Source organism: Perca flavescens, chromosome 9, assembly GCF_004354835.1.
Source record: "Perca flavescens isolate YP-PL-M2 chromosome 9, PFLA_1.0, whole genome shotgun sequence".
In the NCBI taxonomy this organism is placed as follows: domain Eukaryota; kingdom Metazoa; phylum Chordata; class Actinopteri; order Perciformes; family Percidae; genus Perca; species Perca flavescens.
The window spans coordinates 19,191,303-19,205,590 of NC_041339.1; the positions used below are offsets into that span (position 1 = coordinate 19,191,303).

The 14,288-nt window shown below is 44.7% G+C and overlaps 1 protein-coding gene across 2 annotated transcripts in view; it reads left to right on the top strand.

Moving 5' to 3' along the window:
* Positions 1–14,288, top strand: part of fbn3 (fibrillin 3) — a 76,600-nt gene that overhangs the window by 15,807 nt on the left and 46,505 nt on the right. For both annotated transcript variants that reach the window (XM_028586802.1, XM_028586803.1), the window contains exons 5-6: positions 12,320–12,415; positions 13,026–13,121. In XM_028586802.1, the coding sequence (XP_028442603.1) occupies positions 12,320–12,415; positions 13,026–13,121 (192 nt within the window). The remainder of the gene's footprint in view (positions 1–12,319; positions 12,416–13,025; positions 13,122–14,288) is intronic.

Genomic DNA, 14,288 nt, shown 5'->3' on the forward strand with positions numbered 1-14,288 from the left:
TCGTTCTTTCGGTCATGACCCAGCCTTCATGACCATAGGTGAGGGTAGGAACGAAAACTGACCGGTAGATCGAGAGCTTTGCCTTCTGGCTCAGCTCTCTTTTCGTCACAACGGTGCGATAGATTGAATGCAATACCGCACCCGCTGCGCCCGATTCTCCGACCAATCTCCCGCTCCATTGTCCCTCACTCGCGAACAAAACCCCAAGGTACTTGAACTCCTTCACTTGGGGTAAGGACTCATTCCCTACCTGGAGAAGGCATTCCATCGGTTTCCTGCTGAGAACCATGGCCTCCGATTTAGAGGTGCTGATCCTCATCCCAACCGCTTCACACTCGGTTGCGAACCGATCCAGTGAGTGCTGAAGGTCGCAGGCCGATGATGCCATCAGGACCACATCATCTGCAAAGAGCAGCGATGAGATCCCCAGCCCACCAAACTGCAACCCCTCCCCACCCCGACTACGCCTCGATATCCTGTCCATAAATATTACAAACAGGATTGGTGACAAAGCGCAGCCCTGGCGGAGGCCAACCCTCACCTGAAACGAGTCCGACTTACTACCGAGAACCCGGACACAGCTCTCACTTTGGTCATACAGAGATTGGATGGCCCTGAGTAGAGACCCCCTCACCCCATACTCCCGCAGCACCTCCCACAGTATCTCCCGGGGACCCGGTCCACGCCTTCTCCAAATCCACAAAACACATGTAGACCCGGTTGGGCATACTCCCAGGCTCCCTCCAGGATCCTTGCGAGTGAAGAGCTGGTCCGTTGTTCCACGACCAGGACGGAATCCGCATTGTTCCTCCTCAACCCGAGGTTCGACTATCGGCCGAACCCTCCTTTCCAGCACCTTGGAGTAGACTTTACCAGGGAGGCTGAGAAGTGTGATACCCCTATAATTGGCACACACCCTCTGGTCCCCTTTTAAAAAGAGGAACCACCACCCCAGTCTGCCACTCCTTTGGCACCGTCCCAGACTTCCACGCAATGTTGAAGAGGCGTGTCAACCAGGACAGCCCCTCCACACCCAGAGCCTTGAGCATTTCTGGACGGATCTCATCAATCCCGGGGCTTTGCCACTGTGTAGTTGTTTGACTACATCAGTGACTTCCGCCTGGGAAATCGGCGACAATCCCCGTTATCCTCCAGCTCTGCCTCTAACATAGAGGGCGATTAGTCGGATTCAGGAGTTCCTCAAAGTGCTCCCTCCACCGCCCTATTACCTCCTCAGTGGAGGTCAACAGTGTCCCATCCTTACTGTACACAGCTTGGATGGTTCCCCTTCCCTCCTCCTGAGGTGGCGAACAGTTTTCCAGAAACACTTTGGTGCCGACCGAAAGTCCTTCTCCATGTCTTCTCCAAACTTCTCCCACACCCGCTGCTTTGCCTCTTTCACGGCAGAGGCTGCAGCCCCGGGCCCGCCGGTACCCTGCAACTGCCTCCGGAGTCCTCCGAGATAACATATCCCGGAAGGACTCCTTCTTCAGTCGGACGGCTTCCCTGACCACTGGTGTCCACCACGGTGTTCGTGGGTTACCGCCCCTTGAGGCACCTAAGATCCTAAGACCACAGCTCCTCGCCGCAGCTTCAGCAATGGAAACTTTGAACATTGTCCACTCGGGTTCAATGCCCCCAACCTCCACAGGGATGCACGAAAAGCTCCGCCGGAGGTGTGAGTTGAAAGTCTGTCGGACAGGGGCCTCCTCCAGACGTTCCCAATTTACCCGCACTACACGTTTGGGCTTACCAGGTCTGTCCAGAGTCTTCCCCACCCCTGACCCAACTCACCACCAGATGGTGATCGGTTGACAGCTCTGCCCCTCTCTTCACCCGAGTGTCCAAAACATACGGCCTCAGATCAGATGAAACGATTATGAAATCGATCATTGACCTTCGGCCTAGGGTGCTCTGGTACCAGGTACACTTATGAGCATCCCTATGTTCGAACATGGTGTTCAAGTTATAGACAATCCATGACTAGCACAGAAGTCCAACAACAAACAACCACTCTGGTTTAGATCAGGAGGCCGTTCCTCCCCATCACGCCTCCAGGTGTCTCCATCATTGCCCACGTGTGCGTTGAAGTCCCCCAGCAGAACAATGGAGTCCCCCACTGGAGCCCCATGCAGGACTCCAGTCAAGGTCTCCAAGAAGGCCGAATACTCCGAACTCCTGTTTGGTGCATATGCACAAACAACAGTCAGAGTTTTCCCCCACAACCCGCAGGCGTGGGAGGCGACCCTCTCGTCCACGGGTAAACTCCAACACAGCGGCGCTCAGCCGGGGCTTGTGAGTATCCCCACACCCGCCCGGCGCCTCACACCCTGGGCAACTCCGGAGAAGAAAAAGAGTCCAACCCCTATCCAGGAGTATGGTTCCAGAACCGAGACTGTGCGTAGAGGTAAGCCCCACCAGATCTAACCGGTAGCGCTCCACCTCCCGCACCAGTTCCGGCTCCTTCCCCCACAGAGAGGTGACGTTCCACGTCCCCAGAGCCAGCGTCTGCCGCCCGGGTCTGGTCCGTCGAGGCCCCTGACCTTCACTGCCACCCATGTGGCATCGCACCCAACCCCAACGGTTCCTCCCACAGGTGGTGGGCCCATGGGCTGGAGAGATGGGAGCCACGTCGCTTGTTCGGGCTGTGCCCGGCCGGGCTCCGTGGCAAACCCGGCCACCAGGCGCTCGCCGACGAGCCGGGGGCCCCGGGCTTCCTCCGGGCAGGGTCACTCCATCTCTACCTTGCTTCTTCATTGGGGTTAACTACATCATAAAACTAATATCAACAGAGATGTAAGTGGAAAAAATACCAGATATTATCCTCTGCCACCACAGCACCAAAACAATGAAAATGTAACTAAACAGCAAAGCAGCAGAATTCCCTGGATTCACAGTTCAACAGCAAGCTGGTAATCACTTTTAGCTTTATAAACCAACAGGTAGGCTACAGCATCTGCAGCAGTGCAGAACACCTGGTTTTACTGAGGCAAAATCACAACATCACTACCAGTGGTGGAAGAAGTATTCAGATCTTTTACTTCAGTAAAAGTACTAATACCATACTGTCCTGCATTAAAAATGTTACTTAAGTAAAAGTATGTAAGTATCATCAGGAAAATGTACTTGAAATATTAAAAGTGAAAGTACTGAATGTCGAAAAATCCTCATATTTCTTAAACAAACCAAACAGTACTGTCAATCAACTAGTGTTTAATGGTCTATTCATCTCAGCTGACTTGTAGGCCGTTATATTGTTGGCTAGTTTAGTTTAGAATCAAACATCACATTTTATAAATTACATGTGTTTTGTGTGCAGAAATCTTAATGTGTAAAGTAACTAGTAACTAAAGCTGTACCAGATTAATGTAGTGGAGTAAAAAGTACAATATTTCTCTCTGAAATGTAGCAGAGTAGAAGTAGAAAGTTGCATGAAAAGAAAAGACTCAAGTACCTCAACATTTGGACTCAAGTATAGTACTAGAGTACATGTACTTAGTTACATTCCATCACTGATCATTACTGAGACACAAACCACTGTGCGATACACTAAACTGTGAATAAAATAAAAATAATAAAAACAGCAGCAGCACATAACACTGTTATTAACAACAATAATGAAACAGCAGCACAACATGTAGGCTACATATTGTTGCATAATCATCACGCCTTTAGAATTTTTTTTTAGAATTCACATGCAGGATCCGAGCTATAAGTAGTAGCAGGGACGGACTGGGACCAAAAATTGGCCCTGGCATTTTGGCCTAGACCACACCACAAATACCACCCGTCCTTGCGCTCCCCTGAATGTGTATAGCAACTCCTACTCCTTAAAACTATTAACGCCATGTAAGAGGTAAGCAAGAATCATTGAGAGTTGACACATTAAATACAAAAAAGTGCCATTTATTAATATAATAAAACAGTATACTCCTCATGAATCATAAAACAATATATAAAGGGCTATATATTATCATTTCACGACTGAAGAGGCCCTGTGCTTTAATTTCAAGAGGTCTAGCATGAGTTTTTGTCTGCCAATGCAGATAGAAAAGCTACACTTCTCATTAAGAAAGCTTGCATGATGTGCAATGTTTATCTAGGCTACTTTAAGGACACAAATGCACAAGCACAAGCTTAAGGTTTGATGAACCTTAAGGTGGTGTTTTGCTTATTAAGATGTAGGCTACTTTGTTGAATGAAAAGCAGTCTAATATAGCCTATTAATAATAAACGGTGAGAAAATGATCAGTCAAGACTCAGATACCCAGACGTAGCCAAACTAATGCAATGATACAGTATAGCATGCCTATTTCTTTTATTGTTGTAGTGTTATCATCAACAGTTTGTCCACCACTCAGTTTTATCAGGGGGTTAAGTGTTTTAAGGGAGTTGTGTTTACCGCAGCCGGTTGTAGCCTCACTCCCTCATCTCTGTCCCTCTCCTCCTGAGTCTCCTCCTCACTGTGCATGCCACTGTAGCCGACACCAGCACCACTATCATCGGCCACGGGAGCTGATGAAGGTCCTGCTACTGGCCAAAACATGTCTGTCCATTTGACACATTTGGCAGCGTTTTTTTTCTCACGCAGCTTCTCAGCACCTCCTTTGCGTTTCTTCTCCATGATCTCTATCACTGTTCTAGCCTGGCAGATGCACACCCGAAACTGCATGCAGGCAGAAATCCCAAAGAGGGTGCTGTTTAAAGATATGCTGTCCTCTTCATTGTCTTGGTTAACGTTATCCTCACCTAGCGCCACTTCACAGCTAGCTGCTGTAGCGGCATATTCATCGCTTTGGACTGTTGTTCTTCATGTCTGTATCCCCAACAGTAGTCGTAAAAAGAGTTTGTCATCTTTGGCAGCGTTGCCAAATACTTATCGGCGTCTTTTTTTCTTTTTTTAGACTCATCTTGCTTCGTCTCTGTTTGTGTACTTCCAAGCTCTCCTGTCACTGTGTTTATCTTTCGCGCCGCACACCGTTATGGACTAGTCCATTTCAATTTGAAAGTAGGGGGTGTATGGAAAAAAATAGTGTATGTGATATTTTTGACTAAAGTGTTTTTTGGCCAGCCCAGAGTCAATTGAAAATAAATGGGCCAATTAAAAAATAAATGTTTCTTATGGGCCAATTAGGGTCTTTTTTTTTGCGCTGAAGTAAATTCAAAATAATAATTAATTGTCTGGCTAATCCGGGGCCCCTGCACACGTGGGGCCCCTAGGCTGCAGCCTCAAAAGCCTGTGCATTAATCCGCGCCTGATTAGATGAGAAGATCAATACCACTCTTGTATCTTTTAAGTTACAGTTTTTCTTGATTGCTTTGATGCAACAACCAACTAAAACTCCACATTTTCAAAACAATTAACACACAGGCCGAAACAGTGGTACTCATGGTCAAAATGACACATTTTGTTTGCAAAAGGCTCTAACCGTGCCAAAACATTTAAAATATGCAACAAAAGCAAATTTTGCCTTCAAACAACACAACTTGCAAACAAGTGTATGACCATTACACAGTGGACAGCAAAATACAAAATACAGCACTCAGTGCGAATCAGTAGCCTATTGTTGTCAAATTTGCCTTCTTGCAAAGAATTGGATCCAGAATCAGAAATGCTTTGATGCAAATTGTATTGATTCCATTGATTCTTATTTTGAAACTGTGACTGAAAACTGAAATACTGTAAATATTACACAAAATACATGTAAACCAACCTAAAATCTATTAGAGTATAAGAAAATAAAAATAAAATCTATTACAGTAAAGTATAAACATCTATTACTGTAGAGTATAAGAAATAGCTTTTGATACTCAGTTTCTTCTGTCTTGACGATGGGGCCACGTGGACTAACCCTGCAGACTGATCTATGGGGCCACATGGTCTAACCCTGCAGACTGATCTATGGGGCCACATGGTCTAACCCTGCAGACTGATCTATGGGGCCACATGGCCTAACCCTGCACACTGATCTATGGGCCACATGGCCTAACCCTGCAGACTGATCTATGGGGCCACATGGCCTAACCCTGCACAACACCACATTTAGTCAAACAATATTACAACTTTTCATAACATATACAGATAAGAAATTGAGCAAGAGGTGTCTTCTGCTCTACTGAGACAGTGATGATGAAAACCGAGTGGATCCCAGTTTCTTTAAGCAGGTCAAAGCAATCAAGAAAAACTGTAAATATTGGGCTACAGCCAGCAGCCTGTTAGCTAGGTTAGCATAAAGACTGAAAACAGCAAGCCTTGTTGACTCCAGAGATAACAAAGGTACATACCACCACCTTAAAATACCTGGGAGCAGTAACTCCCTGCCAAGAAATAGTCCAGCAGATAACCCCTTTGTACCACGAATTATGGTTTTTGCACTGGTATAGATTACTGTATTTGTGAACAGTTGTTCACTTTCACTTTAGCCTATAAGTTAGGTTTAGAACATGATGTTATCTGTTCTGACTTACAGTGTGAATGTATTTGTGAATTTGGCATTACATATTCATTGTTTTGGTCTTGGTTGAGCTTGTTTGTAAAAGATGTTCAAGCATTTTAAATTTGTGTTAACTGTATGCAATTTGTGTCAAAGCAACAATAAATGTGTTAATTGTATAGCCTACACAGACAGATGTGCTAACTGTGTTAAGAGTTTAGGAAAGTTGTTAAAATTATTGAAAAAAACTGTAAACAAACAGGATGTAGTGTGTTAATTGCTGAGTTTTAGAGGGGGTGATAGGAATATTTAGTTACCAGAGCCAAGTTAGCTGTTTCAACCTGTTTCCAGTCTTTGTGCTAAGCTAAGCTAATCAGCTGCTGGCTGTAGCTTTATTTTAAACAGACAGATATGAGAGTGGTATTGATCTAAATCTCTCCACCCCCCCCCCCCCCACCAAAAAAAGAGTGCATCAGGTGCTTTTAAAGTGCTATTTTTAAACCCATGAGTCTTGTTAAGTTCAGACGAATAATACAAAACACTAGACTTCTTTTTCCATCAATGTAAGCCCACTTTTTCTGACTGAAAACCCAACTGAAGCAGCAGAATTGCATAGTGGTTAGAGAGGCCTTCCTTCAACTGCATTCCCAGATTGACGCCTTTCGCTGGCCTATTGGTATATAATTGGCATATAAGGTTATATTGGCATATAACCTTATCCGATTTCTTACTGTACACGAGAATTTGTCAGAATAATCCAGTAGATCATTGTTGTAATGGTAAGTATAAAAATAGTAGATTCCCATTATTCTTCTAAATGAACTTAAACCTGACTTCACTTTACTATGTGATCTTGCTCAGTGGAACTACTGATGAAATGATACTGCATGTTATACTGAGCAGTTTTAGTTCCTACTATCCAATTGCTCGGCTATCTTCCAAATGTGATGGTTCCACCCTGCTCTCATGGGAGCCAGAATAGTACTGTAGCCAGTGTAATATTAGTGTATAGAGTCCCAGGCCTGCTACACAGCCTGCAGGTCACAGGGTTTGTCAGGATTAAAGTAGTCTGGCCGCCCCAGCTCAGTCTGCTGGGCTTTGTTACAGACCACTCAGGATGTGTGTGTGTTTGTGTGTGTGTGTGTATTTGGAGTGGAGCGAGGTGTTTTACTGCACATGCAGAGTGTGTGAAATCACGTTTGTCGTAGTGAGATTAGTGCACTGTGTGCAGGGTTTAAATATGAAGTTAATATGTGCCGAAAATGCAGAAAACGTTGTTAAGCACCAGTTTGGGAGCATGCAAAGTATGTGTCGATGTGTGTATTAAGTAGCGTGCAGTGTGTTCAGCTTCACTGCTTTAGTCTGCCAAAGTCAGCTCGTCAGTCACGCCTGGTCCCTGCCAGCCCCTTTACACATGCTCACATTCCATTAAGCCCGCTAACACACACATTTTCACTTGCACAACTGCACACAGTGACAGATATACAGATACTTGTACTCTTATACTAACAGACAGACAGAAAAACTCACTCACACACACAAACTAACACAGTAAGCATCAGTTGGCTGTGACCCAGAGGTGTAAAACAGGATCAGTTCCAGCCATAATCAAGGACGACGACCCTTACATAGGAAGGGCATGGAGGGTGGGGTGGAGGAAAAACAGCCCCTGACCTATATGGCAGGAAAGATACAGATCTCCTGCAGAGTCAGTGCTTTGGCAAGAGCTATGAAGTCATGCTCCTTAAGGGCAGGAACGGCGCTAGAAAGTGAAGTGATAAATTAGAGTGAGAGTTTAGGAGAGCTGGACCGAACTGATCGTCACACTCTGTGATTCTCAGCTTTCCTCAGCGGGGATTTATGGGGGGCTTTTCTACAGGTTTACAGGCAGTGGAGGGGCAGGAAAAGAAGCTACTGAGATACTGTATGATCTAAATAATCAGAGACAGCTTTATTGTTCTATGATTAGTATATGAAAAATGTGTTTAAGTGCACCGTTCAGAGTGTGTGTCACTCTTAACACAGAGGTCAAACAACTTTATGGCCTGAGATAAACACACACCCATTAGTGATTGCTGAATGCTGTGGAATGACCCGAGGAGGTCACCTTATTTTGGTAAAAATTAGGTGTCTCTTCTAAAAATGATTGGTCTTAAGCAGAAGCTTTAATCCTATGAAAAGTTCATTTCCTCTCTGTCCTGCATGTAACTACTCCCAAACTCTACTGTTGTCTAAATCTTTGTCATATTTGGGTGAGGTGTTTCCAAATGTCTTTGCTCCATTGATTTTTAGTAATAAAGCTTTGTTTTGATTTGAATTCCCATAGAGCAAAACTCACTGTTTTTAATAAATTATTAAGTTGAGGCTTTAGGCTCTTCATCATAGATCTTGTCTTACCAAACGTGCTGACTCCCAAATTTAGCTTTTGGAGAGAGTCCACCATTTAACAGGATAATTCAGTGCAGTTGGAAACAGATTGCAGTGCTATGGAGATCTGTTTGGAAACACCAATTTCCTCTGCCTAATTATACAGCCTGATTCTAGCACCCTGGTCCGCTGGGTTATAGATAGCATCTTTATGTCTCGCATCTTGCCTGTGGAATGCAGAGGTTTAAATAAATTAGCAACACATTTGTGATTTCATACATGTAATCCACGTGTCTGTGATTATTGTTTTGTGTACACAGATGGTTGTCTATGAGTTCTTTTATGGCTCTTCCTGGAATATTTGCTGTTTGCCAATGAACAATACAAGCACGTCTTTCTGTGAAAACGCGAAGCCAAAGGTGGCTTTGTAACTGCAAGAATCATATTTACTGATTACCTGGAGTTACATGTCAGTTCCCAGACAACAAGGGTTCACGCTGTAAATCACCCTTGTTATAGTAATAAACACATTGACAGATTAGGTCAGAGCAGCTGTGCTGAGGATCGTACAGGGTCATTTTTATAACCTTGTCCTCCTATAACCATAATTACGAAATCATTACCACGGACGTTCTTGCCCTAATGCTGAGAAACAGCTGTCTTTAGACTGACAGGCTTCCATCAGCTATTAACTAGGAGCACCAGTGAGTCCTGGGAATGCAGAGAGAGGTCTTTTGAACTTTACTTCAATGTAGTCCGTCTTGACCGCAAGAGTCTAATTTAAGTTTAAGTTGCAGGGCTGTGAGTTTCCTAGAATGGAAAGAAATCTTTATGTTTGACTCTCAACCTGCTTCAACGGCATCCCATGCAACTTTCTGTTTCACTATATCACCCATCCATGCCGAAACTAAGGCTGACTTGTCACTGGTCCCCGGGGTGTCTGTAAACCAGGACAAAACACAGCTATAAAGCTCCTCAGTTTTCCATCAGACACACATGCACCCGTAGCACACACTGGCACACTCAACACACAAGCCTGGACTTCCTGTGTTTCGCAGCCTCTCGTAAAAAACACCCAGATGTGAGAAGCTCAACGACGACACTACCAGAGTACAGAGGTGCATTGTGGTGCTGCAAAGCTACACCCAACTCCTTTTGCTCAATGTCTGGAAGACACACACATACGCACACACACACACACACACACACACACACACACACACACATCCCCCTACCCTGTTGCTCTACATGTGCAGCTTTCCAGGCACGGGTCATTGGAGCAATCTCTACCTGCGGGGGATGAAGTGCCATGAGGAGGGGGAGCAAGAGGCGAGGTTAACCAGTGAGATCATCTCCTTCTGTCTCCAAACATGCTTGTTTGCTTGCTCCTCCTCCTCCTCCTCCTCCCATCTACTTCCCATTGCAGAAAAAACACATGACACCTGGCACACATGGTACCTTCAATGTCTTTCCAGCACCTGTCCCATCATCCCTTGTTCCTGAGGGCAGAGAGTTCAGTGGCTATAAGACTCTTACTGCAACGTCTCCCACACCACCAGCCCCAGCCAAAATCGTTCCCCATATGTGCTTGACCTATTTAGAAACACTGTTTTGGGGTTTGAAAAATGGAAGGGTTTACTCAAGTTGCCCCCGGTGCTGGAACTGGTCTTCTCCATAGTGTGTTCCATGGCAACGAAAACTGCAGTCCCTCACTGCAATCATTATTCAGGATTCACATCACTGCTCCAATTATTGGCCTTGAGTGAGTAAAGAGAGTCAATAGAGCACACTAACCTCATGTCTTGAGCTGAGGTTAAAACCTGAGAGGATGATCTGACCTTGTGAGAGTGAATGAGAAGAAGAGAGAAAGACAGAGACAGTACACTAGTAATCTGACCTATAAACCCATCCTGCCCCACAGTCCCAAACTATTTGCTTTCATTTATCACCATATGTTGCAATGAGACAATCCAGACAAAAAGTTGTTTCTGCCAAATCTGTACGTAGAGTCTGCCAAGTGTTGCACATGAGAAAGAATTTCTTCTAGCCTTCAGATGCATTAAATATTTTGAGGGAATGAAAGCTCTCTTTCAGTGAATTACACCTCTGCCTTGCATTTACTGAAACTACACAGATCCACATCCAATATTTGTGCTATTGTGCTTTGACTCATGTAACTGAAGTCTGCCCTGTGTAATCTGCCAGTAAGGCAGGCGTGGGTGATCACAATGAAAAGCTACTTAAGAGAATGTTCACTCATCATGACTCACACAAGTCAATTTTAGTTTGTTTGGGTACAGTCAGAATAAGTGGGTGGATTACAGTGGCTGAAATGCCTCCTGTTGGCAAGTTTGCAAACTCAGAAAGTCTCATTAGACAACCTCAGCTACGAGGAAGCTCAGTCATTTCCCCTGCTGCACAGCGCTGCATGCCAGAAATGTTAAAGAGAGAAAGAGACATAAACAGACAGATGGGGAGAGAGAGAGAGAGAGAGAGAGAGAGAGAGAGAGAGAGAGAGGAAATTAATGTTGAACTTGCGATTAGGATATAGACAGAAAAGTATGAACGGCCTTAAGGGAATAGTTGAGGAAGGAAGAAAAATGAAGGCACAGGGATACTAAAAGACAATAAAATATCCTCTTGAGCCAGGATGAAAGATAAAGAACGATGTGAGGAAACAGTAAGAGAATACAGTTCTCTAGCATGCAGCACTGTAGGTGTCCTCTCTCTTGTTTTCGGTAAATGGCTGGCTCAGCAGAAAGCTGCCTGTCTGCCAGGAAGACCAATTAGTTTCCCTTATGAAAGCCGTTGCTACGTGTTTGAGACTGTCAGATTGGCCCTCTCACAGTCTGGTGTAGCAGTCTGCCAGCCAGGAGGCTCCTGCTTCACATCATAATACCTGTACTAGTTGGTTTACCCACTATTCAAAGTTTCTCCCTTTCTTTCTCTTAGATTCACTCCTCTGTGCGTCCTGTTTTTTTTGCCATTGTGCCGTACTTCTCTTCCCCCCTCATCCAGTTTCCCTCTCCTCTCAGCAAATTCCTGACTGACTGACTGACTGACTGTAGCATACAGCTGGCTCGACTTATTGCCTACCCCCAATCTGCTTGATTGAGCTTTGGTTTTGTAGCCTGGGGGCCTTTGAGCCTTGTCTGTTCATCTAAAGCTGCCAAAGAAACATTAAAACCTTTTAATGTGTCAAAGTGACCATGGTTATTCAACTCACTTTAGAAAGAACACCTAATGCAGTTTTTAATTTGGTATTAATATATTGAATCAAGCCACTCAATTGATTCATTCTCCCATTGCATTTCTGTCGAGGTTTGGTCACTGACTCAAATCACATGTTCAAAGTTCCTGTTCTTGTTTATTTTGTGGTAATGTTGCAGCTTGTGTTATTGGATGTGAAGGCCTGCTCAGTTTTGAAGTGTATCTGTTCACACTTGTCTTTCTTTGTGCCCTTCCCACTCATCATCCCACCCCATCGCTCCCCTCTCTCTTGTTCCTCTCTCCTACAGTTCAGTCCTGTAATGTCAGGTGTATGAATGGCGGCAGCTGTGCAGAGGACTCGTGCTCCTGCACGAAGGGCTACACAGGCAACCACTGTGGACAGCGTGAGTGAAATTTGCTGCACACCTGGGTGTCAATGTGTGGGTCACCTGCTAGAGTATATAGTTAAAAGGACCAAATGTCTTCTGAAAGATACACAAGGTGATGGAAATTTTGCGACTTATCCTCTCTTTGAAGAACTTACTATTCATACATATACATACATATTTCACTCATAATATTTGGAACTCATAAGTATGCAGCAGCTGCACAAAGATTTTGGTTTAGGACTTTTTAAGACCATTGGTCCAGCCTTTACTTGCAGCATGACCAATCAGAAACCCAGTACACTGTTAAATTGCCAAATGCATGGTCAAACAAATAAGTTGTTATGTAGTTGTTTACAGTAATGCTTGCATTAAAGTTAATTTTTTGGGTTAGGGAAAAGTTTAAAGTAAGGAATGAAGTGAAGAGAGTCAGTGTTATTGGATCAAGAATTGAGGTCATCAATAAAAATCCTCCCATATATTTGTTGTATACAAATATACAATACAGTATGTGTTTATGTGTAACAGTTAAGGGTGATGTCATATGAAGAAAAAAATCTGTGTTTCTGTGTCTGTGAGAGAGAGAGTGTGCTATATATGTAATTCTCTTTTCCTCTGTCTCCTGTAGCTGTGTGTGAGAATGGCTGCCAGAATGGGGGGCGCTGCATCGGGCCCAACAGATGTGCCTGTGTCTACGGTTTCACTGGCCCGCAGTGCGAGAGAGGTGAGTGCTCATCCTCATTTCTATGTTGATACAGTTACGATTCTCCTCTGTCAGCTCAGTTTGTATAGATAAGACAGAGGCCTGCTGGTACTAGTCCTTGCTTGGTATTTTAGTGGGAAAACCAAAGGGTGCTAGCCTGGGAAAACCCTGACGAACTTCCGGCAAATTTGAGATTTCCTCTGCAAGTCAGTCTGGCCAAATCGAGGCACCAATCACAACCGTTGAGAATGACGATAGAGCAGCGACGGCAAGCAGCTTTTTGTTTACATTCAACATGACGGCCACTGAAGCGCAGCAACCCCTTGATGCCGCTGTTGCTGCTATGTCACCCGAATTGTTGGTTTGATTGGTTGAAGGAATGTCCAATTGCGCCCAGAGGCATTTGAGCGGCGTCTGTTGGTGACGCCCCTTTGGAAATGAGCTGTGAATGATGCTTGCCCAGAACCACTCTCAGTTACAACTGAGAAGGGTGCTGGAACATTGTACAGGGAAAGTGAATTTAGTTTGTTTACAACCTGGGTCTTGTTTTACTACTTTTGGTATCACTGTAATTCCTCATATGAGTTAAAACAATGTTATACTCACCATCTTCATTGCTGAGACCTGATAATGTGGTCACAACTGAAAGGGCAACCCAGCTTCAATACTCCCTACACACACACACACACACACACACACACACACACACACACACACACACACACACACACACACACACACACACTAATGTTAAGGAAGATATCGGACCAGGAAGGCTTTGATGTGGCCATTCAGTCATGAGTGTTGCTCCTATCAGTCCAGACATACTCTGTTCGTTCATTACTTCCGTACTCCAGCTCCTCTAACGTGGATGACTTCATACACTTAGCTCAGACAGACAGTGGGTGTTGGTCTCCTGAGCTTTGAACAGAAGCCTGAGGTATGTGTGTGGTGGGAAGTGATGGCGGGGTGTTGGAAAGAGGTGGTACAGTGCCATGACAGATTGAAAAAATACCTGAATTGATGGCTGCGCTTAATTTCTGTTCACCTCAGTTCACCTTTTCATTGAAGGAGAGAAACCTTTAGATATTTAGATACACACCTTCAGATATTCTCTGTCACCAAATTCCCCTTTCTGTGACCCTCACCTTCCACCTCCTCTGTCTTCCGCCTGCTGTTACTGACACT